This window comes from Conger conger, chromosome 18, assembly GCF_963514075.1.
Source record: "Conger conger chromosome 18, fConCon1.1, whole genome shotgun sequence".
Classification (NCBI taxonomy): domain Eukaryota; kingdom Metazoa; phylum Chordata; class Actinopteri; order Anguilliformes; family Congridae; genus Conger; species Conger conger.
This window is the reverse complement of record NC_083777.1, coordinates 15690196-15716308: the sequence shown is the minus strand read 5'-3', so window position 1 is coordinate 15716308 and position 26113 is coordinate 15690196. Positions and strand designations below refer to the sequence as shown.

Sequence of the window (26113 nt, the reverse complement as noted above, 5' to 3'; positions counted from 1 at the left end):
ATATCAGTGTTCTAGAGAGCAATTACATGAAAATTATATTTGCGGAAATTACCTGCGGAATGTCTCTGCAGCAGAGGCAAAGTGATAAGTTATGCTGACAGCATCTTTGCCCTCATACTGGAAAATATGTTACATTTGCCAATACACTTATTTATTAGTTGTATATATATATATATATATATAATTTTTATATTCCATCCATCCATCCATTATCTGAACCCGCTTATCCTGATCAGGGTCGCAGGGGGCTGGAGCCTATCCCAGCATACATTGGGCGAAAGGCAGGAATACACCCTGGACAGGTCGCCAGTCTATCGCAGGGCACACACACCATTCACTCACACACTCATACCTACGGGCAATTTAGACTCTCCAATCAGCCTAACGTGCATGTCTTTGGACTGTGGGAGGAAACCGGAGTACCCGGAGGAAACCCACGCAGACACGGGGAGAACATGCAAACTCCGCACAGAGAGGCCCCGGCCGACGGGGATTCGAACCCAGGACCTCCTTGCTGTGAGGCGGCAGTGCTACCCACTGCACCATCCGTGCCGCCTTAATTTTTATATTATTTTTTTTTATTAAGCGAACTGGTAAACCCATGTTACTTCTGTCAGAGCTGCACAAGCTCCTCCTGGACTGTGAACCCAAAAGCCTTTGGTTCCGTGTAGCTAATCCCACCCTGAAAGCTCCTCTTCAGAGGTATGGAATCACGCTGAATAGATTTACACTGCAGATGTTGATGACTTGATGTCCCACCTTTGCTTACAGGCTCCCTGGCAGACTCAGGCCCTGTAAAGTTGTGATCTGGCTCAAAGTTTGATACAGAATATTTATCCAGCCAAAGGGCCCACGCATTCTGCTGGGTCATACCAGGTCACTGAAATCCCTTGAAATAGAGAGGGGCCCTGCCAGGGTAGTGATGCAAGATCCAATCCCGAACCCTATGATTAAAGGCACAGCTATAGAAAAGTAAGGTGTATAATCATAATCATAATAATAACATGGTATTGTTGTTCACCTGGATGTAAGTTATAACAGTTGTGCTCAACTTAAAAGCATTGTTTTGAAAGCCGAAGCCCCGATTTGTTCACGATGGAAGCACAAGGATGAGCATTTTTCATAACTTAGATTTAATCACCATAACGTTTCTCACGAGCGGTCTTAATCCAAACACCCACCTAAGGGCAGGGATCATGGCATGGACAGGGAGTCCTGGACTGAGAATAACCACATGGACCCCATCTACAGAACAAACCATAACAGAGATCTCCTCTGTGCAGAATCCATCACAAACAGACCGTTCACTGCAGCTTCGGTTTACAGCAAACACTTTCACCTCTGTATCTAACATGTAGTATTTTTAAATGGCTTTGTGCTTCTATTCAACTCTGAAGACAGAAGGTAAAATATTTATAACTGAAAAAGAATAACATTTTGAAAGAAAATAAGCCTTGAGCGTTGTCAAGATGTATTTATCAAACCAGCTAGGTTCCTGCTGTGTCACAAGCCTTTTAAAACGATTTACAGAGCACACTGCCAATCAATTCAACATCATACACAAACAGTACATGCCATTGTATAGGCCTGTGTGTGTGGGCAGTGTCTCTGGACTCTATGGCTGTAAAACTATTTCAAACTTGTACCTTGTACGTCTTGCCATGCAACTTGAAGCAACAGATGTGTCAGGGAGTCAGCTAGCAGCATGATCCACAAGCATCACTTCTGCCTGTTCAGTCAGTTCAATGAGTGGTTCTAGAGCAACTTATTTTGCCTGCTGTCCACTGTGGATTCAGTGATTATGCCCACAGCTGAAGCAACCCCCCTGCTCACAGATGATGGGTTTTTATTATATTACTATATTAGCAGCCATTAGTTTATTTTCTTTGGGACGGGTGGCTTCGTATTTTCTAACCCAAATGCCCATTTGTGTTTCTGTCAGCTAGTGTGTGTGGGTGTGTGTGTGTGTGGGTGCGTGCACAGGTGTGCATGTATGTGGATGTGAATGTGTGTGTGTATGTGTCGAAGTATGGGTGTGTGTGTGTATGTGTACGGGTCTGTGTGTGTGTATATGTGTGCATGTGTGAGAGACAGAGAGAGAGAGAGAGAGAGAGAGAGAGAGAGAGAGACAGAGACAGAGAGAGAGAGAGTAGGATTTGATAGAGATTGGCATTTGCATCCTCGGGTTCTGTAGGCATCAGAGATTCATTAAAGATTGAAATTTCAAAATAGATTTTGCTCAAAGTTATTTCCTGTTCATTTTTAATGCATTTACGCCTGTGCACGCCCTGGGGCGGCACTTTGGTCTGCGGTGACGCGGGAATCCTGAGGGCAGCGCTAAATATGCACTCATGTCTTCAGGTAAGCAGCCGTAATTGGCAGACTCCTTTCAGGGTAAATTCCAACACTTCACATTAGATTAAAGATCCGCTGAAATAGATAATCTTATTTTTCTTCAAAATAAAAATGAAGAGTTACAGGTACTGGTTATTAAACAAACCACGTTTTGTATTTTATTTGGATATTTATTACCATCTGCAGCATTTTGTGCATTTTTATTATCATTATTATTATTACCTTCCCTGGTTTACCGTTGCTTGCCACCCAATCTGTACTTGTGACGTACAACTTTAATATCTATCCTCACCATTAACTCCAAATTTACACAGATCAAAACAATAAAACTGTAGTGAGCCACTGCAGAATCTCCCATCTGCACTCTCAGCCTGGTCCACAGTCATCAAACTCACAAGCAAAACTGATGAACGACTCCCATTCAGGCAATCTCCAACCAACCCTTTTTGGCTTACAACCCCCCCTAGTGTATTCCGGTGGTCATTGCACCCCAAAGTGACAGTGCTGAGGAAATGAAGAGCCATTATATTACATACATTTAGCAGATGTTCTGACATCAGTAAAGCCAGTTAAGAGACAAAGTGCATAACTGTATGTCAGTAAATTGAAACAGCAGTACTGCAGAAATGAATAAGTGGAGCACTGATTTGGTAATTGGTGTGCAGCTGATCATATGCAGTGACCAGGTGTGACTCACCTGTATGCAGTGCCTTGTCTCCACGGCGACAGGCCACCCAGCCGCCATGCTCTCAGTAAACCAGGCGATGTCCAACACCAGCCGGTTGGTCAGGTCCCTCAGGCCCCGCCCTCGTAACCATGCCCACAGCTCTTCTGCGGAGTTTTGCTCCGCCACCACGTGTGTGACCTCATCACTGGAGGTGTGGGGAGGAGGGAACAGGGGTTCAGATGTGTAAACAGACAGGGGTTGTCATAAAGCGGGAACTCAATACTGTTTTAATCTTGTGCACACTCCAGTATGAAAGAGATGGGAGCCAAACAGGAAGGGGACCCCAAAATCTCCAAAGAAGTGCTGTGGTCTGGTGTTCCAACAGATCATTTCCCTGTTTCCCAAGATTCTGCAACATCTGCAAATACCATCCCTGTGACCGTACAGTTCTACACAGGTGTCCAATCACTGAAACTGTAAGGCCACCTAAGCAGGCATAACACACACGCCCCCCACAAGCACATACAAGTATGTGCCCTACAACACGAACACACATGTACACACACACACACACACATACGAACACACCCACTTGAAGTAGGTACGTTTAATAGAGGAAAGAAAGGGGGTGGGATTGCCTGAAGTGAACACGCGTCTGTTCTGCTGACTACAGGAGAAAAGGCTTTGAAGGAGCGCTCTAAAACACTAGCGTACGTGCAAAGCGCAGGTCGCCACTGGGCCCCTGTAGAAGTCATGCGTCCACAGAAAATCTTTCAGACTTAAAGTGAGCCCATATGGCATACTTAACTTTTCTATCAAAGAAAATATATGCAGCAAAGTAAGCCTCGCTCACAGCCTCTAGAGATGATATCAGGGCGCACCTGCATTGAGAAAAATACAACCTCAACTTACATGAGAAGTGTGTGGGAGGGTAATCTCTAGCATCATGGCCTGTGCCTTAGTTGTGAACAGTGATAATTGATTTGGACCTATCATACAATTTTGCTCTTTACAGTAAATAGTTTAATTGGTTCATCCTATGGCTCAACAACACTGTGTGGAACCTGGAGGGTGTGGGAGAAGCACACGGTTCAACTGTGATGGTCCCCTTCAGTGTGTAAAGGGCGGCCTGTAGTGTAGTGGTTAAGGTAAACGACTGGGACCCGCAAGGTCGTGGTTCGATCCCCGGTGTAGCCACAATAAGACCTGCACAGCCGTTGGGCCCTTGAGGAGGATTGTCTCCTGCTTAGTCTAATCAACTGTACATTGCTCTGGATAAGAGTGTGTGCTAAATGCCATTAATGTAATGTGTGTGTGTTACTACTGAGAACATTTATAGACCTGTCACATTTAGTATTCTACGGTATGTACAGAAACTTAAGTGTATTGGCATATTCACCAAAGTGGTTTAATCCTGAATAAAGCTATTACTAAACTTGCCAGGTAAACGTAGACGTCTTTGTACATTTCTTGCAGATTTGCATCTAGTGGCTATTTTCCATCCCTTCTGACTGAAGACAGCTTTCATACGGAATCAGAGCGATGATATTCCACTGATTTTTCTGAAACGTTTTTTGCTGAAAACCCCCCTGTGACTCCTTCATGAATAATAGCACATTACTGTACTATTATTACTGTACCATATTAACCCATCCCCCACCCTGCAGATGAGCTCTTCTCTGCCAGAAGACAGAAACTTTATGATAATCTGCCTCATCTGCAAGCCTCAGTTCTTTGTGATGGAAGTTGCATACGACAGCAGAACCCAGGAACAACCAAGCCGTCTAGCATGGTGAATCTGTCCCTGCGACAGATTCACCATGCTAGACGGCTTCCCCCAGGTGTGTGGAGAATGAAAACATGGAAACATGGATGGAATGTATTCCAATCCTCGGGAGAGCAGAGGCACCCTCAGGACCTGGCAATGATATAAGTTTACATGTCATTACTGTTCAAATTGATTATATATTCATTGATTTCACTTTTTAATGTAGGCCTCCTGAATTATTAAAACGTAATTGCATAGATTTATTTTTGTTAAAAGTTTTTTTTGTTTTTGAGTTGAATTCAAATGACTGCTTAACCAGATTGGAATTCGTTTTTTTAGATTTGAAGATGTATTACACAAAATTCAGCATAAAAAACAATCATAGTCACAAAGTCGCAATGAATTACAAAGAGCACGTAGCAACAAATCGCATGCACTAACATACCTTAAGTGAAAACAAATTGTCAACAAAACACTTGCTCTATATTTGCACACACACCCACACATATACACACACACACACACACACACACACTCACACACGCTATGTGACAAACATACAGTATAAGAAAGAGACATACAAACCATCTGAAAGAAAAGGCCATTCAGACAAAAGCACATGCACACCAACACGCCACATGCACCAGCACACACAAGCACACACAGCACGCATGCAGATGTGTACACATCAGCGCAGGACAGCAAAGCCACGGGGCTCGAACCCGGACGACAGCAGGGATGCATAATTCACGAGGCCAAACTACGGAAGGGAGGCAATGAATCCAAACGTGCTGGGCATGACCGGAGGAGCAGGACTCCTTAATGAAGGAAGGGGCCAAGCCTCCGGGGCCAGGGCCCCACAAGGGCCCGTGTGCGGGAGCGCCCCTTGATCTCCGGCCTTGGCGGGAGTCTCCCGCGAGGTCCGCACCTGTCTGTTTTCAAAGAGCGATGCCCATCGATCCGAAAATCTCCATTATTCAACTCCGTCCAAGGAGGGCCCCTCACATCAGACACCACTGCCCCGGCCTGATCAAAGTCACCGGCTAACAAGGGAATGCTAACCCCACACAAATAAATATTGATAAACTCTGCCTGTGCAACAAACAAAGCCGCGTAAACATCCTACCGTCTCAGTCTCTGTGTAAACCCCAGCTACACACAGTGGCTCAGTAGTGTGTGCAGTTGTAGTCTACTCGAAAGTCAACTAGCCTTGGTAACACAAGTCGAGATTCCATGTAAATTCCATAACTGGCTGTAAGTTCCCCCACAGTTACAAGCAATATTTGTTTGTTGACCAAGAGGGTAAATGATCATCTTAAAGGCCCACACATCAGCATTCTGTCCCTAACCCCTCCCCCTCCTGTGGTCAGCTCTTTGTGTTAAAATGGACAGTGGCAAAAGTGTAGTTTAAGAGGAGAGAATACAATAGTGAAGGAGAGGGAGAGGGATTATGAAAAGATTACCTGTAAATAACTAACAACGGCAGTAACTAATTTAGAAGATCAACCGGCTTCTCAAAAGGTGTCGAAAGGCTTTTAGTTTAAGAGGCAGATTAGGTTGAGGATGATATGAAAAGCTCAAAAACAGAAAATATATGCATGTATAGTCATTCAGTCGAGTTCTGTTCCACCTGTTCCACCTTGTTGACCTTAAGGTTAGTGTTAAAGGGCATTTCTCTGCAGCCAAATCCCTGGAGTTTTAAAATGAGAACAACAGTAAGTATTTTACCGGAATGAGTTTGTTTTTGTGTGCGAGTCTGCATGTTTGTACTATATGCGTGTGTGTCTGTGTGTTTAGGGGCAAATTGCAACTGATATCAAATTCTTCGAAGGGAAATTTCAGTTTGAGGTGCAGAAAGCCTATTTCCTGTGGTTAAATTCAAACAGTTCAAAAGGAGGTTGTAACTGTACACACACTCAAGCTGTGTTTCTGGGAATTTTGCCCATTGGCTGTCAGCGACCCCGCAGCAGTTACACCTCCCCCCCCCGCTCGCCCTTCCTGCAACCCCCTCCACTGCCCCGCTTCAGCTGGGGCTGTTGACTTGGCAGCGCTGCATCCCTCCAGCCCAACATAAACGTCATTGACCTTTCGGCCAAAGCCACGGCAGGACGTTAGCCTGCCCATGACGGAGGGATCTCCATGATCCTGGGCCCTCTCGCTGACCGCTCTCCTAATGGACCCAATCAAACACGGAGCCCTGACTTTGACTGAGATAGGTGTCAGGCAGGAAGGTGAGAAATTAAGCGTCGGGTTTTCTGTGGTGATTCAGTACAGCCGTCAGCGGCAGGACCTTTGCCTGTTTTTGTATTCACTGCAAAACGCCACGTCCAAACGTCAAGCCCAGCTATGAGGCACTTCTCTCCCGTGCTTGCCTCGGCTTTGACAAAATACATGTGCCAATACACTGCCAAGCCCTTCTGGTTTATATTTGTACAGCTTCTCTTCATTTACTAATCTATTTTTCTTCTATCCTAATATCCCCTGAGCACAATGCCTTGCCAATTTATATATACTGACATACTGTACTGTAGAATACAGAGATTATGATAAAAAAAAAAATATTAATTTAAGAAATGCGTGGTCCTGGAACTGACCTGAGGTCATCCGCCACGCGGAAGCCCTTGGTCCGTGCGAGGCCGGTCAGGAAGGCCCTGCGACTGAAGCCCATCTTTCTCTCCACCAGGTAAACGGTCACCTCCTGGAAGCGGACCGGGTGCGGCCCAGCGGGGTGCAGCGCAAGAGGCCTCTTCCTCTTCCTCAGCGGTGGAAGGACAGGAGCGTGGAGCATTCTCCTTCAGGGATCAGGGCTTTTTTGTTGTTTGGTTTTGGTTTGTGTCGTTTTGTTCTCACACAGCTCTCGTCTCCCCTACAGGAAAATGCTAACGGTGATGTCACTGCCATCAGTCTCTTTATTTTTCTTTGCCAGCACAAAACCTGGCAGCTGAAGCAAACAGACAGTAGAAATAAACAGGTGTCGAGATATGGCAGGCTTGGGTAACCGTTTTTGCATTCAGTAAGCAAAGTTTCCGAATATAGTTTGTGTAAATATTAAAAGTTTCAGGCTGAATCCTGTCATAGTGCATGGAGTGCGGTTGAAAAACAGTCACTGAATTCTCTGATTTTATTTATTTATTTATATCCAAATTGCACGAGTATGCAGCAATGTTCAATAAAACCGGTGGGATAAACCCAGAATAGAATATTATTATTTTAGGTATTCATTTAGTTATTGAGAAACTATGGACAGAGCCTTGGGTTTTTCCCAACTTCTCTTTTCGAAATTGTACTTCCATTCTCCTTCTGAAGCCACAAAAAGCTTCAATCAGCATGCTGCAGCATGTTAATCATCACAATCAGGGGCTTGAGTGCTGGGCTATAATTGAAAAACCTGGACCCACACTGGCCTTTTTTGGACAAGATTACACATACCTTGTATGGAGGTTTGCACCGAGCATGAAAGCTCTTCAATTGGCCCTTGATTGTAGAATGTGTGTCCTTCCTTACCTTCTTACCACTGACTGCCTAGAGTGACATCTTCAGGTCAAGGCCTGAAATGCGGGTTGAATGTTTGACTGGTAATTCATGCAGTTTACTGGAAGAGGATGGGTTTCTCAATACTGCTATGAAGCACAGCCGCAAAAGCATTGTCATCATGATTTCCTCTACATCGGCAGTGCCCAATCATGTCCCATTGGGGGCTGAGAGTATGTAGGTCTTCATTACAACCAATTACTAAACCAGCTGATTTCACTACTGAAAACACCTTCAACCAGAAAGGAGAGAACTGATTAGTGAAATCAGCTGGTTTACTGATTGGTTAGAATGAAAACCTGCATAATCTCAGCTGTCCACAGCACATGATTGGGTACCCCTGCTCTACATAAACAACCCAAACATTGCCAAATTGTAGCCTTGTATTGAATCCAGCCAGCAGTGGACTCAGTTACTTGATGTCCTGAACATCTGCTTGAATCAAATTACCAGATATTACTGTACCACTGGTAGGATCAGAATCCCCCTCCGGTTCTGATCTGAGGGGATTCTGGGAAATCTGTCACCTTACAAGACCCACACGTAATCTGTCCAGCAGTGTCCAGAATGGAGTCTGATCCAAGGCATCTGATTACAAGCAGGATGTGCCTAAGACATCTGCTCATCCATATTAATTAGCCAAAGTAGAGATGTATAGAATCTTGAATAGATTGTAAGCCTAGGTGCACGGCATCTTTAATTGGAATTGGAGACATAGCTACAGTATGAACTTGACTTAAGACTTATGTAAGTCACTGAGGTCTTTGTGATGGTTAGGGCAAGAGTTCTAAGTAGGCTTATTTACTTTCGTGTATAAGGTGGGAACACAGCGGGTAGGGTTGGGGGTTTGTGTTAGTTAGGCAGGCAGAATGATTAGAAAGCTGCTCAATAAGAGCTCAGGAGCTGTGGGGGCTCAGAGATGATCTTAGATATTTCCCAGGAGGAAAACCCTGCACCTCTACAGAGAGTAAGCTATGTATGCTAACTGTCATATGTCACTGCAGATATGAAAATGTGTTATGGCACTACCTCAATGTATTTTTAGGTTATGTTCATATTTTTTTGGTTTGTTCATATATTAAGGTGTACCCATTCCACCACTCTCTCACTCTCTGAAACATTCCTAAGAGATATACCCAAATAATAAAACAATTTGCTTTATTTCTTTTTCAAACAGGCCAAATTACTTCCCAACAAACTACTTGGTAGAAAAAATATATAAATCAACCAAAACACGCATGATATAAAAGCAACAGTGAAAACACAAGTGAATAAAATCCCTTGGGATAATAAACACAGAATCACAAAGCTGGAAAATGCATGTATTTAAAGTACTTAAAAGGCCAGTACTTGAGTTTAAATGGTTATCAGCACAAATTATTTACCAGCAACCAGTGATCATGACAAGTCCCCAGACTTGAATATCATTGAGAGTCTGTGGAGAGATCTCAAACATGCTGTACATGCTAGGAGGCCAAAGAATATTTCTCAGTTAGAGGTGTTCTGCCAGGAAGAATGGGGAAAGATTTAATTGACTCTTAGCTGGCTACAGGAAGCGTTTACAAGGTGTTTTAGTTTCCCGAGGAGGTGTACTAACTGACAGTACACAAACTTTTGCACAGGGCCTTTTTTTATTATTTTGAAACTGTAAAAAATTTAAATAAAAAGTAATCCAGCTTTAAAATTGGAAGAAATGTGTCATATAAAGTTGTACCATTTAGAGGTCCAGTTCATTTCTAATAACTTTCAAATATTTGCACACTACTGTGACTCTGGGGAAATCATGATTCATCATTCTAGACAAAATTTTAGAGAGCAATTTTTGCTTTTGTTGTTGTCAGTTTGTATCTGTGATCTTAAGTATAAGACTGTTATGAACATAGCTGCTCTTAATACATCCCCATCCTTTGATGCGCCCACATGCACACAGAATGCAGAAATGTTGTTGAAAGTAATTTCTGAGGATGCTGCCGGTCGGTTTATTGACAAAATATTGACACTTAACAGTTTTTTTCTTTCCGTCTGTCTAGACACACTTCAGATTTTTTTACAGATTGAGATTCAGTTGAAACCCAGTACAGTGTGCATATTGTCTGAGTACAGTATACTACATAAGCATGCCATGCTTTGTCTAATATAGAGCAGAGGTCATAATTCATTTCCTACATCTGTCACTGGTGTATGCATGGTGTATGTTACTGTACATAATCGTTCTGGATATGGTTTTCTTTCATTTCTAATTGAAATATCTGAACTTGATGAACTTGAGCTGCATGGCTAAGATTTTCATTCTGAGCTGAATGCCTTGAGCTATAATGGAGCATATTCTTTATTTATCTTTATTTACAGCAGCAGGTTCATATACATTTATATTTACAGTGTGCAGGATGTGTGACCGGATATTGTATTTGACTGTGTTTCACTATGCAACAGATACAGTGTTGCATAGTAGCGGCCTTCCATATCTTTCAGTCAAATAACCAGAGTTGCACAACAGTTGAGAAATTGATACACATGGTATAGCAAGACACAAGGTTACGGAGTTGACAGCAGTGGCAGTAAATGCCAAAAGGATCAATAGAGCAGCCTTCCCTCCCTGCCCACCGCCCCCCTGGACAGCCTGGACCGACGGGCTGCTATTTGTTCTCAGATTAATGCATGATGTTCACTTCAAAAGTCGAGCGTTCGAGCAGGCCCTGGAGCACAGACAGGTCTGAGGTCAGTTTGAGGAAAAAAAGAGAAGCAGTCAGCATTTCACAGCTCAGCTGGGGGAGGGGACTGAAGTAGGGGTGTTCTATTCTGAAGAGCTAAATCTGAAATACTCCGGCAGAGATCACTTCCTGTAGCACACTCTGACAGGCGCATCAACTCCGAGCAGACCCGACACCAAGTCACACGGCGCACTGCACTTGGAGCACCTGCACAGCAACCACTGCACACCACAGCTGGGATTCGCTGGGAAGAAGTGATGTCATCAGTGGACCTGCCCACTAGAGAGCAGTGTGAAAGCTGGAACCCCGTACAGGTGGCCAACCTCCTAACCCAGGTAAGTTATGTAGTTGGCTTTCTTACACGGCTGCACCTCACCTGGAGATATGAAAGCGTTGTCTGAATTTGTCATACACCTGTTAAAAAAATGAAATGAATTCTGAGCGTTTTTATAGATCATGAGTATGAGATGTTCAGTGCAGTGTGGCATAAGTGTGCAGCATCATAGTGACTGACTGACTGTTCTGGCTGACTGCAATGGGCAAAATCATCAACCAGAATGCGACAGATAGCATGCGACTAAAGAACTATAATCTTCAGAAAAAAGACAAAATAAACAAGGCTTTAATAATTTACAACTTGCAAAAAAGTATGTTTTTCCCTCAAGAACCTACATATGCACATTGAGCATTACACTTTAGGTTTATTTAGCATTTGTGCTTCACTTGTATACAGGGCGGCCTGTAGCGTAGTGGTTAAGGTACATGACTGGGACCTGTAGCGTAGTGTTTAAGGTACATGACTGGGACCTGTAGCATAGCGGTTATGGTACATGACTGGGACACGCGAGGTCGGTGGTTCTAATCCCGGTGTAGCCACAATAAGATCCGCACAGCCGTTGGGCCCTTGAGCAAGGCCCTTAACCCTGCATTGCTCCAGGGGAGGATTGTCTTCTGCTTAGCCTGATCAACTGTATGTCGCTCTGGATAAGAGCGTCTGGCAAATGCCATTCATGTAATGTAATGTAAAGTTCCATACAGCACCATGGCGATTCCCTCACCCCTCCTCTGTCTCCCACAGTATGGGATGCACGACTGCTCGGCAGCCGTGATGAGGCTGAAGATTGATGGCCTGTGGTTTCTGGTGAGTTACGTGTGTGTTTTTTGGGGATTTCCTGTCAATTGTGTGGTCTTGCTTTGCACTTGTGGTGCTTTGAGCTCTTTAAATGGAGCCAACTTCAACTTCAGAAACCACAGAAGTGGCTTAGCTGATAGACATGAGGTTTATTTACGATGTCCCCCCTCACATAGCTCAGCCTTGTGTCATGTCAATGATGACAGCAGATTATGTTACTGTCACGCCATAATATCTCCCCTCCAGACAGGGTACAGTAATGCTGTATAATATACTTAATCTCGTTAGATTGAGCAAGAAATGACGACAAACCAAGATCTGACTCAGGTTTTTACATTTTTCAAATTCGGTCAGTCATTTTCTCCACAAGAACGAGATCTCAAGGTGTGGATCCCTTGCCAGATACCAGACAAGAGACCAGGCTTCATACAGCACTAGATACGCTTTTGCCAGTAGGAAACATGCCAAGCCTACAGATATTTGAAGGTCCTGTGCTCATCCTCAGACATCCCTATGTTCTTACGTCACTAACATCCTATGAAGGGCAGAGTGGAAAGACCACCTGACTGCAGCATTGCATTATTGCAGTATTGAGACTGTTCAAAGTTGCCCATGTCTTTGTCACCCTTACATCAATTTGCTGGACTCTTCAATAATTGCATTGACTTTTATTTGCATTTTATCCTTTTATTATCCAAATTATGCCAGCAACGTAATTACGTTTTTTTAAACAACATTGTACATTTGAGAACCTGCAGTGCTGAAATCATCAAAGTACAATAAGCATACCCTGGAGTTTCCTCTCTTCTCATTTAGGATTAAACAAACTTCCACAAGGTGGCAAAGAAACACCTGGTGCATACAGTCTGTGAATTATGTGCAATTCAGCCGAGAAAAAGGACATTCCCGAACGGATGCATCTGCTGAGCGGAATGAGTGTTCTATTTCTATTTTACAGAATTCCGTTTTACTAAATATACTAAATAAAGATGAAGTGGTAAGCACAGACTTCTCTGGCATGCAAATTTTGTGGAACTATGACTGAAGTTGTGTCATAACTTCCTCCCCCTCTGTGTCTTATTTCTCTTTCTGTATCACGAACGAGCATATTATGGTGTAGCCAAGTAGTCAGACCGAAAGGTTCACTCTTACACATACCTTTTGGCATTTAGCACACACTCTCCTCTCTTCCACAGTGACTTACAGAACAGCACAGTTGATTTATACAGCTGGACACATTCACTGAAGCTATTCGGGTTAAGTACCTCACACAAGGGTACAACAGCAGGACCTCACCTGGGACAGAAGCTGACAAACTTACAGTTACCATCCAAGTTATTCAACTATTAAACTATGTGATACTACTTTTTCAACCTTGCCCTCACCAATAAAAGTCCAGTCTCAATAAATATCCTTTAACCCTTTGGACACCTTTGTGTGACTCTCTACACTGCAGTGAAGATTGAACACCCTAAGCCCTTTTTTAAACATGAAAATTGTGATGTCATTTGTTGCATGGATGTACAGTACTATAAGACACAAGCTATTCAGTATAACGTATAGTACATATGTAATTATTACAATGATTCCATTACATTACATTACATTATTGGCATTTGGCAGATGCTCTTATCCAGAGCGACATACAGTTGATTAGACTAAGCAGGAGACAATCCTCCCCTGGAGCAATGCAGGGTTAAGGGCCTTACTCAAGGGCCCAACGGCTGTGCAGATCTTATTGTGGCTTCACCGGGATTAGAGCCACCAACCTTGCGTTTCCAATGTTACAAAGGAGGTCAGACATGATTTACTTCATCTGAGAGTCACAAATGCAGCGATATTATTTCAGAAACATAGAACTATAAGCAAATTAAGTGAACTGTGCTCTCAAAGCAGCTCAGTTCTGCCAGCTACAGCTATCCAGGTTTTAGTTTTGATTATTCTCCTGGAGTTCCACAATCCTGGGTCCTCTCCTTTTAAACAAGAGCTAGCTGAATCTCACTCAGGTGATGGCAGTGAGGAACAACAGAATCATGTCAAATAGACTATGAGGCCCTAATAAAAGACATTAGCAGCCCCAAGACACCAAAGCCACTTCCCTTCAAAGTACGCTTAAAATAGCTAGTCCTGTTTCAAATTAGCACAGTCTTTCACTAAGCAAGTTGTGCAGGCAATTTTTATCTTAAAGTATAATGGCAATGTTAAAGCAATGCTGATCAAGGGTGATCTGTTCACTTTTTTAATCCAGCAAAGCGGGTCTGTTGCATATTCATTGTTAATATACACTCAGTACACTGAGCACTGTATTAGGCGGACCTGTACACCAGCTTGTTAATGCAAATATCTAATCAGCCGATCAAAATCATGTGGCAGTAACTAAATGCATTAAAGCATGCAGACATGGTCAATAAGTCAGCTGTTGGTCATGGTTCAGCTGTTGTTCAGACCAAATTTCAGAATGGGGAAGAAATATGATCTAAGTGACTTTGACTGTGGAATGGTTGTTGGTGCCAGACAGGGTGGTTTGAGTCTCTCAGAAAATGCGGATCTCCTGGGATTTTCACACAGAACAGTTTCTAGAGTTTAGAGAATGGTGCGAAAAATAAAAAAACATCCAATGAGCAACAGTTCTGCAGACAGAAACGCCTGGTAAATTAGAGATGTCAGAGGAGAATGGCCAGACTGGTCAAAGCTGACAGGAAGGTGACAGTAACGCAAATAACCACACATTGCAACAGTGGTATGCAGAAGAGCATCTCTGAACACACAACTTATCATAACTCTAAGTGGGTAGGCTACAGCAGTAGAAGTCGAAAAAATAAGTCTAATAAATACCTAATAAAGTGCTATTTGGGTGTATATTGTAAATACAGTAAGATAAGTACTAATGTATGCAGTGTACTGTAGTGCCTTACTGTAAATTACTATATGCAGTGTACTGCATTGTCTTACTGTAAATTACTGAATGCAAGGAATATCTTTCATTGTGGTAAAGTGGTTTCATTACCACAATGAAATATATTCCCTGAATACAATAATTTACAGTAAGGCACTACAATACACTGCATATAGTAATTTACAGTAACACAATACAGTACTCTGTAGCTCTTTGGGCAGCTTGTCCATTTTGAGGATCCATTGTTCAAAAGCACACAGACACAAACTATGGCCCTATTGAGACTGGTGTGTTAACAAATTTGCTGCCAAGTGTTTGTATCTGGAGTATGTTACCTGAGTTTGTGATGACTTGAGTTCTAGTGTTTGTTGTATGAGCACAGCGTGTAACCACTGACTCATGAGGGCGTTTATTTATAGAAATTTGCCGAAAAGGTTTGACCATCTGCAGCATGTGTTAAAAAAGAGCTGAAGTAATTGCTTGGAAGTTTTTTCAAAAAATAACCAGTTTTAGTGTGTTAGCAATTGAGAAAAACTGTAAATTAAACATTAGATTTCAATAACATGGTTTGCAGCTGTCTTGGCAGGTCTCACTTGTCAATCAGCAGATTCATTTCACGTTACAGAGCTCCCATCAAGCTCACAGTGACGCTAACTGAGGCACAACACACTGGCAGCACTGCAGAAATGCAATGCATTACCTTTCGGTCAAATTAAGCATTGCGGTTATTATTGCAGCATCTCAGTGGGTTTCTTAACACTTCGTGCTAACTTGACCGCTCACTCGCATGTGTGCGTCTTGCCCACACAGCAACAAGCGTGCTTTAATATTAGCCCATCGCTGTGCAGTTGTAGAGTGAAAACTATGCCTGTGTAGTTCTCATTTCTGCTTGTGTAGTAGTTTCTGTCTGTTAGCTGTGTTAAGATCCACGCTCTCCGGCCCTACAGAGCAGGCCCTACGGAGCAGGCACTTCAGCAAGCCTGGTCTTTAATATGCGGGAGCAGTTTTAGGGCACGGGGTGGTTACAACCGGCCTCAAGGACAACTCCGCCTAATTAATTCAGCCCCTGAAAGCACTCAAAGAGGCACTGAGGCACAATATTTATTATTTTATTCAATGCCAAAAGGTGAAGCTTGCGTTTTAGCCAATAATATTTTCATTGTGTATGGGGTGCCAAATATGACAATAAACACTATCATTTTTCTGTGCATGTTTTCCCACATTTAACCAAATATCCCTTTTTTCTCACATTTGCTATGTGAGAATGTGCTAAATGTTTAATTATTTAGTGGCTAGATTGTAAATGTGGGGGGAAATTGCCATTCTTTTTGTTTGTCTTTGAAAAAAAGGATATTTTACTTAAATGTGGGAAATGCACAGCAAAATGACAGCGCTTAATGTAATTTGGCACCACAAACTTGTGAACCTATAACCCAGGGCTTCCTCAGCCTTTCATATGCTGTTGAGAAAGGTTTTATTTACACATGGACTGAGAGCACTCAATTACAGTCAATCACACCCTTATAATAACAGATATTACAACTGATTGCATTTAGGTAGCAACAACCCTGGTCCTGGAGAGCCATGTGATCTGACAAGATAGCGTTTTGCAGCCCAGGAATAAGGCTTGTACAACAGACTCTCTTGCTGTTTAGGAACAGGTTTGGCCACTCAGTGATATAAAGCGCATAGCACCTTTAGGGATCTGAAAGTGCTTTACACTAAAGGAGGCAGCCCCATGAACCACCATGAATGTACAATATATAACAGAAACGGTGGTGCAAGGCAGCCAGTTAACACCAGATCTCTCGCCGCACGGAAGCTGAGCCGGAGAGCAATGCAGAGAAGATCTCTGCAAACTACCAAAAGGATTTAGATGGATCCCAGATGAAAATGCATGAGATTATGGATGAGTGCAGTGAGATTATGTAAGGCCCTTGTTTTTTAAGATTCGGGCTCTATATCCACGCTTCCCTCACAGCTGAGGTTCTAAGCCCCTGTGTTCTGCAGCTTCCATCGGATACAGTGCCATCATTGACAGGTGGCATTCCAGTGAGGGAGGGGTGAGGCCCTGCAGGCAGCTGTGTGGAGTAGTAGCCACTGTAGCCAGGGGGTTCTGGGTTTGAATCCCAGACGGAATATTTGCATGTATCTTGGCTCGTGGGAATTTACCGTTTGAGGCGGGGCTGTCGCACAATAAGAGGAATGTTGTCCCAGAAGCCCATGCTAAAGCAGCGGATGTGTGAAGGTTCCCTCGCACAATGGCGGAGAGATGACTCAAACACACAGAAATGTGAAGAGCTCCCAGTTCCAGGACAGAAAGGCTCAGAGCTCAGGAGAGCAGTCTTAGACTGAGGACCGCAGGGCCTTCAAGCCACTTCACTTCAAAGCTCAGCCGCACTGCACTCGAGGTCATTAACACCATAAACAAAGAAAGCACCCTTTCATTTGAATGCCAGCAGTCTAGTGTCCAATTCCAGAATGGTACAAATCTCAGGTGGATTCTCGTAGCTACAGAGAAAGAGAGAGAGAGAGACTGAAAGAAAGACAGTGTGGGTGTGAGAGATAGAGAGACTCAGTGTGTGTACCAATAAATTATATATAACCTAGGGGAGGAGATGCATTATTTATTAGGATTTGGAACATTAGTTCACTAATTAGTTCACTGTAATTTTTTGCACTGAAAATGAAAGCAGTTCCCTTTCATTCCTTGTGAAGACCCCGTGGCATTACTTCGATTCTTTGTTTGCGTGCGTGCGTGCGTGTGTGTGTGTGTGTGTGCGTGTGTGCGTGCATGCGTGGGTGTGCGTGTGCATGTGTGCCTGTGTGCGTGTGTGCGTGTGTGCGTGCGTGCGTGGGTGTGTGTGTGCGTGCTTGTACAGCTGCATGTTACCCAACAGCACAGAAACATTCTTTTTAATACAAATTTCAAGGGTGAGAATCTGTACTGTTATATTATTTACACAATAATATAATTTATATAATTTACAGAAGCCTACATTCATAGAACAAATTGAATATGTCTTAGTAATTATATTGTCTCTTTTTGAGTTTCCATGCGAAAAAATGATTTAGAGTTAGAAGGTGGAACAATTTCACGTTTTTGGTAATACTGCAGCTTACATTGTTTTACATATGATCCCTTTATACGGGAGAATATTTACCAAAGCCGCACAGGTTCAGTATCTTCCTCTAGGGTACAACAGCAGTACCCCACCGGGGAAATGAACTGCCATACCAGTCCATAATTATTATGCTACTCTGCCAATGTGTGTTCTTTTGTGATTACAGTCAGCTAGTTTATCTTTGAGTCCTCTTTCTTTCCCTTTAAAATGGTTATCAATATCAGAACACTCCAAAGCACTCTAAACATTAACATAACACTTTTAGGTGTAAAGCGTTTTATAAGTGAGAAGCAGAAAGTATAATATGCCTGAAATGTAAGTAAGGATGAAAAATCGATAACGTGTTTTGGTTCAAAGCATTCAGTGCAGAAGGAAACAGTAACAATTTGCTACAAGCTAAATGGTACAATTAATCGCTTCAACAAGCAAAAGGCGAGTTTGATATAAGGTACAAAAACAACATCAAAAAGAAGCAATTGATCTTACATATTACTATGCCAAGGAGAGCTTCAGCACAGCAGTTAGGTTGGAGAACTGAGCTTGTATACAGAAAATTACCATTTCACCATCTCAGCTGGACACATTTATATGACTGTTACCCTGAATTCCTTCAGCAAATATACAGCTGCATAAATGAATAATTTATTCTAAAAAAGCACCATGTCTTCAAGCCAAAGAAGTTATGGATGGTAAACATTTAATTGCATACCAGCATGGTGCATACCAGTGGTCAAAATGCAGTAACAACTGCAGATCTGCACAGATAAAACCATCCTAAGACCATTTCCTTGGCATATATCCAATCAAAGACAATCAATCATTATTTGCGTTATTAGTGTCAGTGTCTGATTCTGTCTCATTTCATAGCCACAGCTCGGCGATACTCCTTCTTTGCCACAGATAATTAAGATTATCATCTGCACATTCTGTTGAGGATTTAGGCGATTATCCCTGACAAACAAGCAGACACAACAGTGGGTCCATTGCTCTATAGCTGCATCTTGGTAATGTACTCACAGAGGTCTTAATGTGGTGTTATTGCGGTTATTCTCTTAGCATACACAGAAAGCTTCATTCTCCCATGGGGTTCATAATTAATTTGTAGAAATGGCCCTTAATGGCCGTAATAATGTGGCAGCTCCTCTGAAAGGCCTGATAGCCCAATTAAAGCAGCTTTGGCTGCTTCCTTAGAGGCCGTGTGTGTGTGCCTGTGACTGGAGCTTTTGGTTTCAAAAGGCCTTTTTGTGTTTGTTTTCCTTTCATTTTTATGGTCCGACATCTGCTCCCTTGCTTTGTGTAACACTCTGCTGGTTTTATCAGACTCCATCAAAAACAAGATGGATCTCAAGGGGTTTTCAACCACAAAATGCATATTTCAAGTAAATAAATAAAGCTGTCCATTGCTCATATTTAGTATAGTAACAGTAGCAATAAAGCAATAAAGCAAACCAAACCTACCAACCCCAGATTGTGATCACAACCTGCTGATCTCCCAAGCTTACACATCAAAATCTGACTATGATGCTATGGTAATAAACGGATGTCGAAAATTATGAAGGTAATTCTTCTTAATACAAAATACTTTGAATGATGCTGCACTATTCACTTACAGCCCAACGAAATGCTCACACGTTAAAACACATTAATTAGTCCATTAACCTAGACAGGAGTCTCCTAAAATGAATGTTTCTTCTCGGGCTCTTATCTTCTCCTTTCTTCTTGAACGCAGAACCTCTCTGACAGCGATCTCCGCCATTTCAGCCTCCTCCAGCTACCGTGAGTATCAGTGCAAACGCATCCTCTTCCTGTGCCTCTCTGACACCCTGCTCTGCTTCCCGGACCCGTGTATCCCCCTCCGTGTCTTTGTGCGTATTGCTTTCCCATTATTGTGCAATGGCACAGGTCCATATCAGGAGGCCGCCGTTCGGTAACTGTTATAGTGGGACTGTGTCACCAGGCAGGAAGTGTGGGGAGATATGGGAGGCCTTGCACGCACAGGAGAACTCCCCACTTCCCCTCGGGAGAATGCCCACAGGGGAGGCACGGCTGCAAGTGACTGAGCTGTCCAGGCCAATGCTCTCTGAGCCCCTAAGGACATGTTATTTTCTTTGTTTATTTGGTTCCTATTTCAAAATATATTCTCTTAATTGCCCAACACCTGCAAAATTAAACATTCTATACATCATTTGTCATGTCTACCTTTCCAATTCTATAAAAAAAATATAATTCTAAAAATTCTATAAAAATATAGAAATAATGTTACCCCCCCCCCCATCCCCACACACACACCCACATATTGAGTTCCATATTGTGCATCTGCTGTATGTATTGTTTGCCTCAACAATAGATCTTATCCCTCATAAGTTCCGCATTCTGGAAATGTTTACCCAGTGCCATGAGGAAGTTTGAGAAGTATAAATGAGTGGGCCGTCGCAAACCTGGCCACTGCGGGCAGGTAACGCAGCCTGAAGGGCATTAGAGGTTATTTTCAAACAGACGCGGGCGTGGGCGTGGGTCCAACAGTCTCTCTCTTGAGCGTGTCCATTCTGCTGGGCTTTACAGACACACCCTTCTCAGCCCAGAAAGGACTCGTTCACTCCCTCTTCTCCTCATTGCTCGACCCTGTTGCCACGGAAACTGCCGTAAGACTTTAGCTCACCCAGGGAAACCGACCTCGGTACAGACCACGCCGTCTGAAAACAACGGCTCTGCGGCCATGAGTCTATTGTCTTGGTATGTATCACCTGTCATGGATCAGCGGTGTAAGCTGGAGAACAATTAGCATGCTGCAATCGTGGCCCGTATTATGGTTGTGGTTCCTGAATGTAGCTCTGCCTGTATTGTGTGTATGACTGCAATCATGGTGGTGATTATCATGTTTGGTCATTGTTGTGTTATTACTGTTGATGGTAAATGCAGTCATGGTTGTAATTGCAGCAATTGGCTGACTTTATTTGTTTAGGCATATGATGGTATGAGACCTCACACCAAGTTAATATGTTAATATTTGGCTCCTAGAATGTTCCAAGTTTTCAGGAATTGAATTGTAGCATCATTCAGTTTTGTTGTTTCACTGAAAGCGTATATTGAATTGCACATAGTTAGCCAAGTTAGGTTAATCAGGCCATGTACTTCATAATGGGCACACTAAAATACTCTTCCTGTGGTAGTGAAACTATTTCCAGATCCTGTCAATGCGGCAATGCAGTGGCCGTTTAACACACTTGTACCCAAACACACATATCTAATTACTATAATAAAATATCTGCAATGATCACAGTAATATTCCATTGGGCTGGGATTTGTTTATATTATCAGAAAAACTAAAATACAATTTATAGATGCAATTTATAAAAAAGGAAAAAATAACCAAAATGTTCATTCATAAATAATTTTTGAGTCTGGTCCTGGTTTTTACACTTACATGTGTTAAACTACTTAGCAAAAGTACTGGAACAGAGAGGTTTTAATTAAATGAAAGTAAATAACATTTAATATTTGGTAGCATATCCCTTGCTTGCAATAACTGTGTCAAGCCTGTGGCCCAATGGCATCACCAAACTGTTACATTCTCCTTTTGTCATGCTTTTCCAGCCTTTTACTGCGGCCTCTTTGAGTTGTTGTTTCAGGGGGGTTTCCCTTCAATTCAAGGAGGTGAAATGCATGCTCAATTGGGTTAAGGTCTGGCGATTGACTTGGCCAGTCTAAAACCTTCCACTTTTGCTCCCTAATGAAGTCAAGTCATATTTATTTGTATAGCACATTTTCATACACAAGGCAACTCCAAGCACTTTACATAAGACATAGAAAGACATACCATAAAAGTGTTATTAATGTAAATTAGAATTAAAACTAATCTTAATAAGTTAAAGGAAAAAGAACAAGTAAAACAGTATGCAAAGATTTAAGTATATATATCATAGAACATGAATGTTTTTAGCTCAGTTTTAAAAGTGGTTAGAGAAGTGGTTAATGAAGTCCTTTGTTGTGTTGGCCGTGTGTTTTGGGTCATTGTCTTGCAGCAATTTCATTGGACGTATTTCACTGTAAGTTGGCAGACAGAATGTTTTTGGAGACTTCTGAATTCATCCTACTGCTACTGTCATTACAATTACATCATCAATAAAGATTAGTGAGCCCACTCCAGAAGCAGCCATGCAAGCCCAAGCCATGACACTTCTTCCACCATGCTTCACAGATGAGCTTGTATGCTTTGGATTATGAGCAGATCCCTTCTTTTTAGACACTTTGGCCTTTCCATCACTTTGTTAGAGGTTAATCTTGGTCTCATGAGAATCTTTGTAGTGCATCTCTGTGCTTTTTTGCTAATTGTAATCTCATCTTCCAATTCTTACTACTGATGAGTGGTTTGCATCTTGTGGTATAGCCTCTATATTGTTCTTTAAGTCTTCTTAAAATGGTTCATTGAGATAACTTCACCGCTGCCCTGTAGAGATAGTTTCAGTTGTCACTGACTGAGGTTTTAGGGTTTTTCTTCACAGCTCTCACAATGTTTCTGTCATCAAAGTGTTGTTTTCCTTGGTTGACCTGTTTGATGTCTGTCACTCCGTACACCAGCAGTTTATTTCTTCTTCAGGACATTCCAAGTTGTTGTACAAGCAATCCCAAATGTGTGCAATGACTCTGATTGATTTCCCCTCTTTTCTAATCTCCAAAATGGCTTGCATTTCTCCCAAAGACAGCTCTCTGGTCTTCATGTTGGTTTATCTTTTTTAACACAAATGTCTTCACAGGCCAAACCCAAGGATAAAACCAAGAATAGACAATAATTTTTGTTTAACCAATCAATCTAACAAGACACATCTGGGCAACAAGAAACACCTGTCAGTCACATGTTCCAATACTTTCGCTCACCTAAAAATGGGCTGTTTAATAAATCTAGATTTTTTTTTTAATACCAGGAAATAAAATAATAAAACTCAATTGTCTTCAGTGCATAGCAAAAACAAAGGAATTGACCATGCTGTTCCTATACTTTTGGACGGGACTGTATGTGGAACAGCACAGTCATAGGATGCAAGTTGGGGCCATTCAAGAAGCAGCCAGCAGGGGCCGACTGCATTTTTTCTTTCCTCAGCCAAACCCTTTCATTATTCATCTTCACTGCCACAAGGAGGCGCTGTGTTGTTCCATACGTCTTAGTCCATACAGGCCAAGGACCAGCAGAATGCAACCGTTTCAAATTGATAATACTTTACTTTCCAAAGAGGAAGCAGTCTGCAGGCCACAACTGGCAAAAGAAAGAACAAGTCCTTGAGCTGCACTTCAACCCCAATCAACTGGAACTCAACCAAAATTCTTGCTGGCACTCTCTCTCTCTTTCTCTCTCTCTCTCTCTCTCTCTCTCTCTCTCTCTGTATCTGTGTATAACTCAGTGTATAGGATCCATTTGTTTTGAATAAACAGCCCACCCATGGACAGCTCGCAGCAGGATATCTGAGTGTAGTGCTGCTGTCACAGCCTATGCCAGTGCTCTCTGTGTCAGCCCAAGCTTTACTCAGGCCAGAACACACACAAAATGCACTTAATTATACAATAGGAATTTCACAACATTTCACCAGTCACACACACACACAGACACTCAAACACGCACACACAGATACATACACACACACACACACACACAAATCACACAAACACACATACACACAGACACACATACACACACATAAATCACACACAAATGCACAGACACACATACACATACACACACACACACACAAATCACACACACACACACAAATCACACAAATGCACATCACACAGATACATACATAAACACACATACACACAGACACAAATACACAAACACACAAATCACACAGACACACACACACAAACACACATCTTCCCTAGTATATTCTTTCCATTCATAAAAAGTATAAACTCATCAGGTGACCATTACAGTTTTTTACAATCGTTTTAACACTTGTCTCAATACCATGTCCACTTTTTCAAAACGCTAAACAGATTCACCATATCATTAGCAAATTTGCAAACATTTAGATACTCTGTTCAAAACAGTTAACTTTCTGTTCAAAACCCAATAAAATTCTGATCACTGTGGATGGAAATATGTTGCATTTTGACAGAAAAATAAAACTTATATGCTCGAAATACGTAAGACAGATCATTCTGATTTTAGCAGAAAGTTAATTCAGTTTATTATTATTTTTTGTTTGCAGCTTTGTTACCATCTATACAAAAGTGGTCATACTTGCATTGAATGTGCACTGAAGAGATTTTTCCACTATTACTGCTGTATATGTACTGCTGAAACGCCTGGCTGTAATTTCAGTGAACTACCTACCCAGGTGTTTTTTGTTTGTGCTCCGTTACCACATATACAAAAGGGGCCATCTTTGGATTGGCTTTTGCATTCTTTAGCCTTGGTGGGGAAAATGGATGCAGCCAGAGGTAGAGGAAGAAAACGTCACAAAAGAGCAAGAACAGTTGTGTCTGATGAAATCAGAGCCACAGTCATAGATCATGTGGTAAATCATGGTCTGTCCCTGAGGGAAGCAGGTTCGAGGGTTCAACCAAACTTGTCTAGATCCACTGTGGCTTCAATAGTGAGGATTTGCAGGCAAACCAACAGGTACTCTACAGCATTTACAGCATTCTGACTGAAGGAATTCAATTGATGTGTATATTACAGTAGTACTGTGATTTGACAAGTCTCCAGAAAAAGCAGATTTATCAGTGCACATTTGTCTTTGACTCACTACAGGACCCAGCGGTTACCTCACACAGTCACACAGGGGGAAGGGGAAGAATATTTATGCCTCAACAGGAGGATGCAATTGAAGATGCAATAGTCATCGGATCAGGATTAAACAGTTGTACACTTCCCCTTCCCCCTGTGACACGTGTCAAGGAACTCAGGTACCAATATGAAGTTTATGAAGGTATATGTGAAGGTTTATGACCACCACCCACATGACCAGATGTCACTTCTAGGTGCAATGGCTGCTGGGTGTATGGACATAACAGTGGAACACATCCAGGGCTGGATAAGGCATGCAAAGAGATAACATTCGGAGTGATGTTGATGAAAATCTATGGCCAAATGCAGAGGACAGGATGGATGGGCCAGGCCAACAGTAGACTTCTGATACTGATAGGCAGACAATATATGTGCAAATTACTGTATATAGTGAAAATATTGCTATTTGTTATTGATTGTAATGTATTTTGAGGAATTGATTGTATTGTATCTTTCTTTTCTGAACTACAGTATATTGCGCCGTGAAATGAAATGGCAAAATACTGTAAACCCCCTGAAGAGTACTGTTACTTTTGTGATTTGTTTCTTTATCATATATTGTTTTACATTACACAGTAAAAATTGTTATTCTGGGTTTCCGATACAGTAAAGCATTCATTAATTTACTGTTTACTGTATATTTACCACACTCAGTCATGACATCTCTTGTGAGAGGCAAACAAACAGATCAAAAGTTTCTTTAGCTGCTTGGGTTGAAATATTTGTGGATGCAAAAATTGAGGAAAGGGAAACATATAATATATGTATTTAGCAATGCTCCAAGTTGTTTGTGTTTTGTAGTTCATTGTACATTGAGTGACAAAGTAGTCTTATGGGAGAAAGCATATGCTATAGGTACGGCAGCATGAGTAACTTTTGGGTGAAATATGAAGTGTTTTGGTGGTTGAAGTGCATTTTGCACCAAAAGTTAACTGATATGCTCAGGTGTATGTTTCAAAAGCACACTGTCTGAAGAGTTTTGAAAAAGTGGACATGGTATTGAGACAAGTGTGAAAAAGATTGTAAAAAACTGTAAGGCAGCACTGACAGTTTTCCTGCCCAAAAACAAGAGCTTCTCAGTGGCCACACGGCGGGGAGTTCTTCAAACCCAGTCATTTGAGATGAGGTCTGTATAAAACTC

At 42.1% G+C, this 26113-nt stretch overlaps 2 protein-coding genes across 3 annotated transcripts in view; one reads left to right on the top strand and one right to left on the bottom strand.

The window, feature by feature from the left end:
- The window catches only part of dntt (deoxynucleotidyltransferase, terminal), a 63797-nt gene extending 56219 nt beyond the window's left edge, over positions 1–7578 (bottom strand). Inside the window, exons 1-2 of the mRNA XM_061228488.1 lie at positions 7385–7578; positions 3053–3227 (exon numbers count right to left, since the gene is read on the bottom strand). Coding sequence (XP_061084472.1) covers positions 3053–3227; positions 7385–7578 — 369 coding nt within the window. The remainder of the gene's footprint in view (positions 1–3052; positions 3228–7384) is intronic.
- A 3594-nt stretch (positions 7579–11172) lies between these two features.
- Positions 11173–26113, top strand: part of blnk (B cell linker) — a 35645-nt gene continuing 20704 nt past the window's right edge. For both annotated transcript variants that reach the window (XM_061228446.1, XM_061228445.1), the window contains exons 1-3: positions 11173–11367; positions 12111–12173; positions 19915–19961. In XM_061228446.1, the coding sequence (XP_061084430.1) occupies positions 11290–11367; positions 12111–12173; positions 19915–19961 (188 nt within the window). In that variant the 5' untranslated portion in view covers positions 11173–11289. The remainder of the gene's footprint in view (positions 11368–12110; positions 12174–19914; positions 19962–26113) is intronic.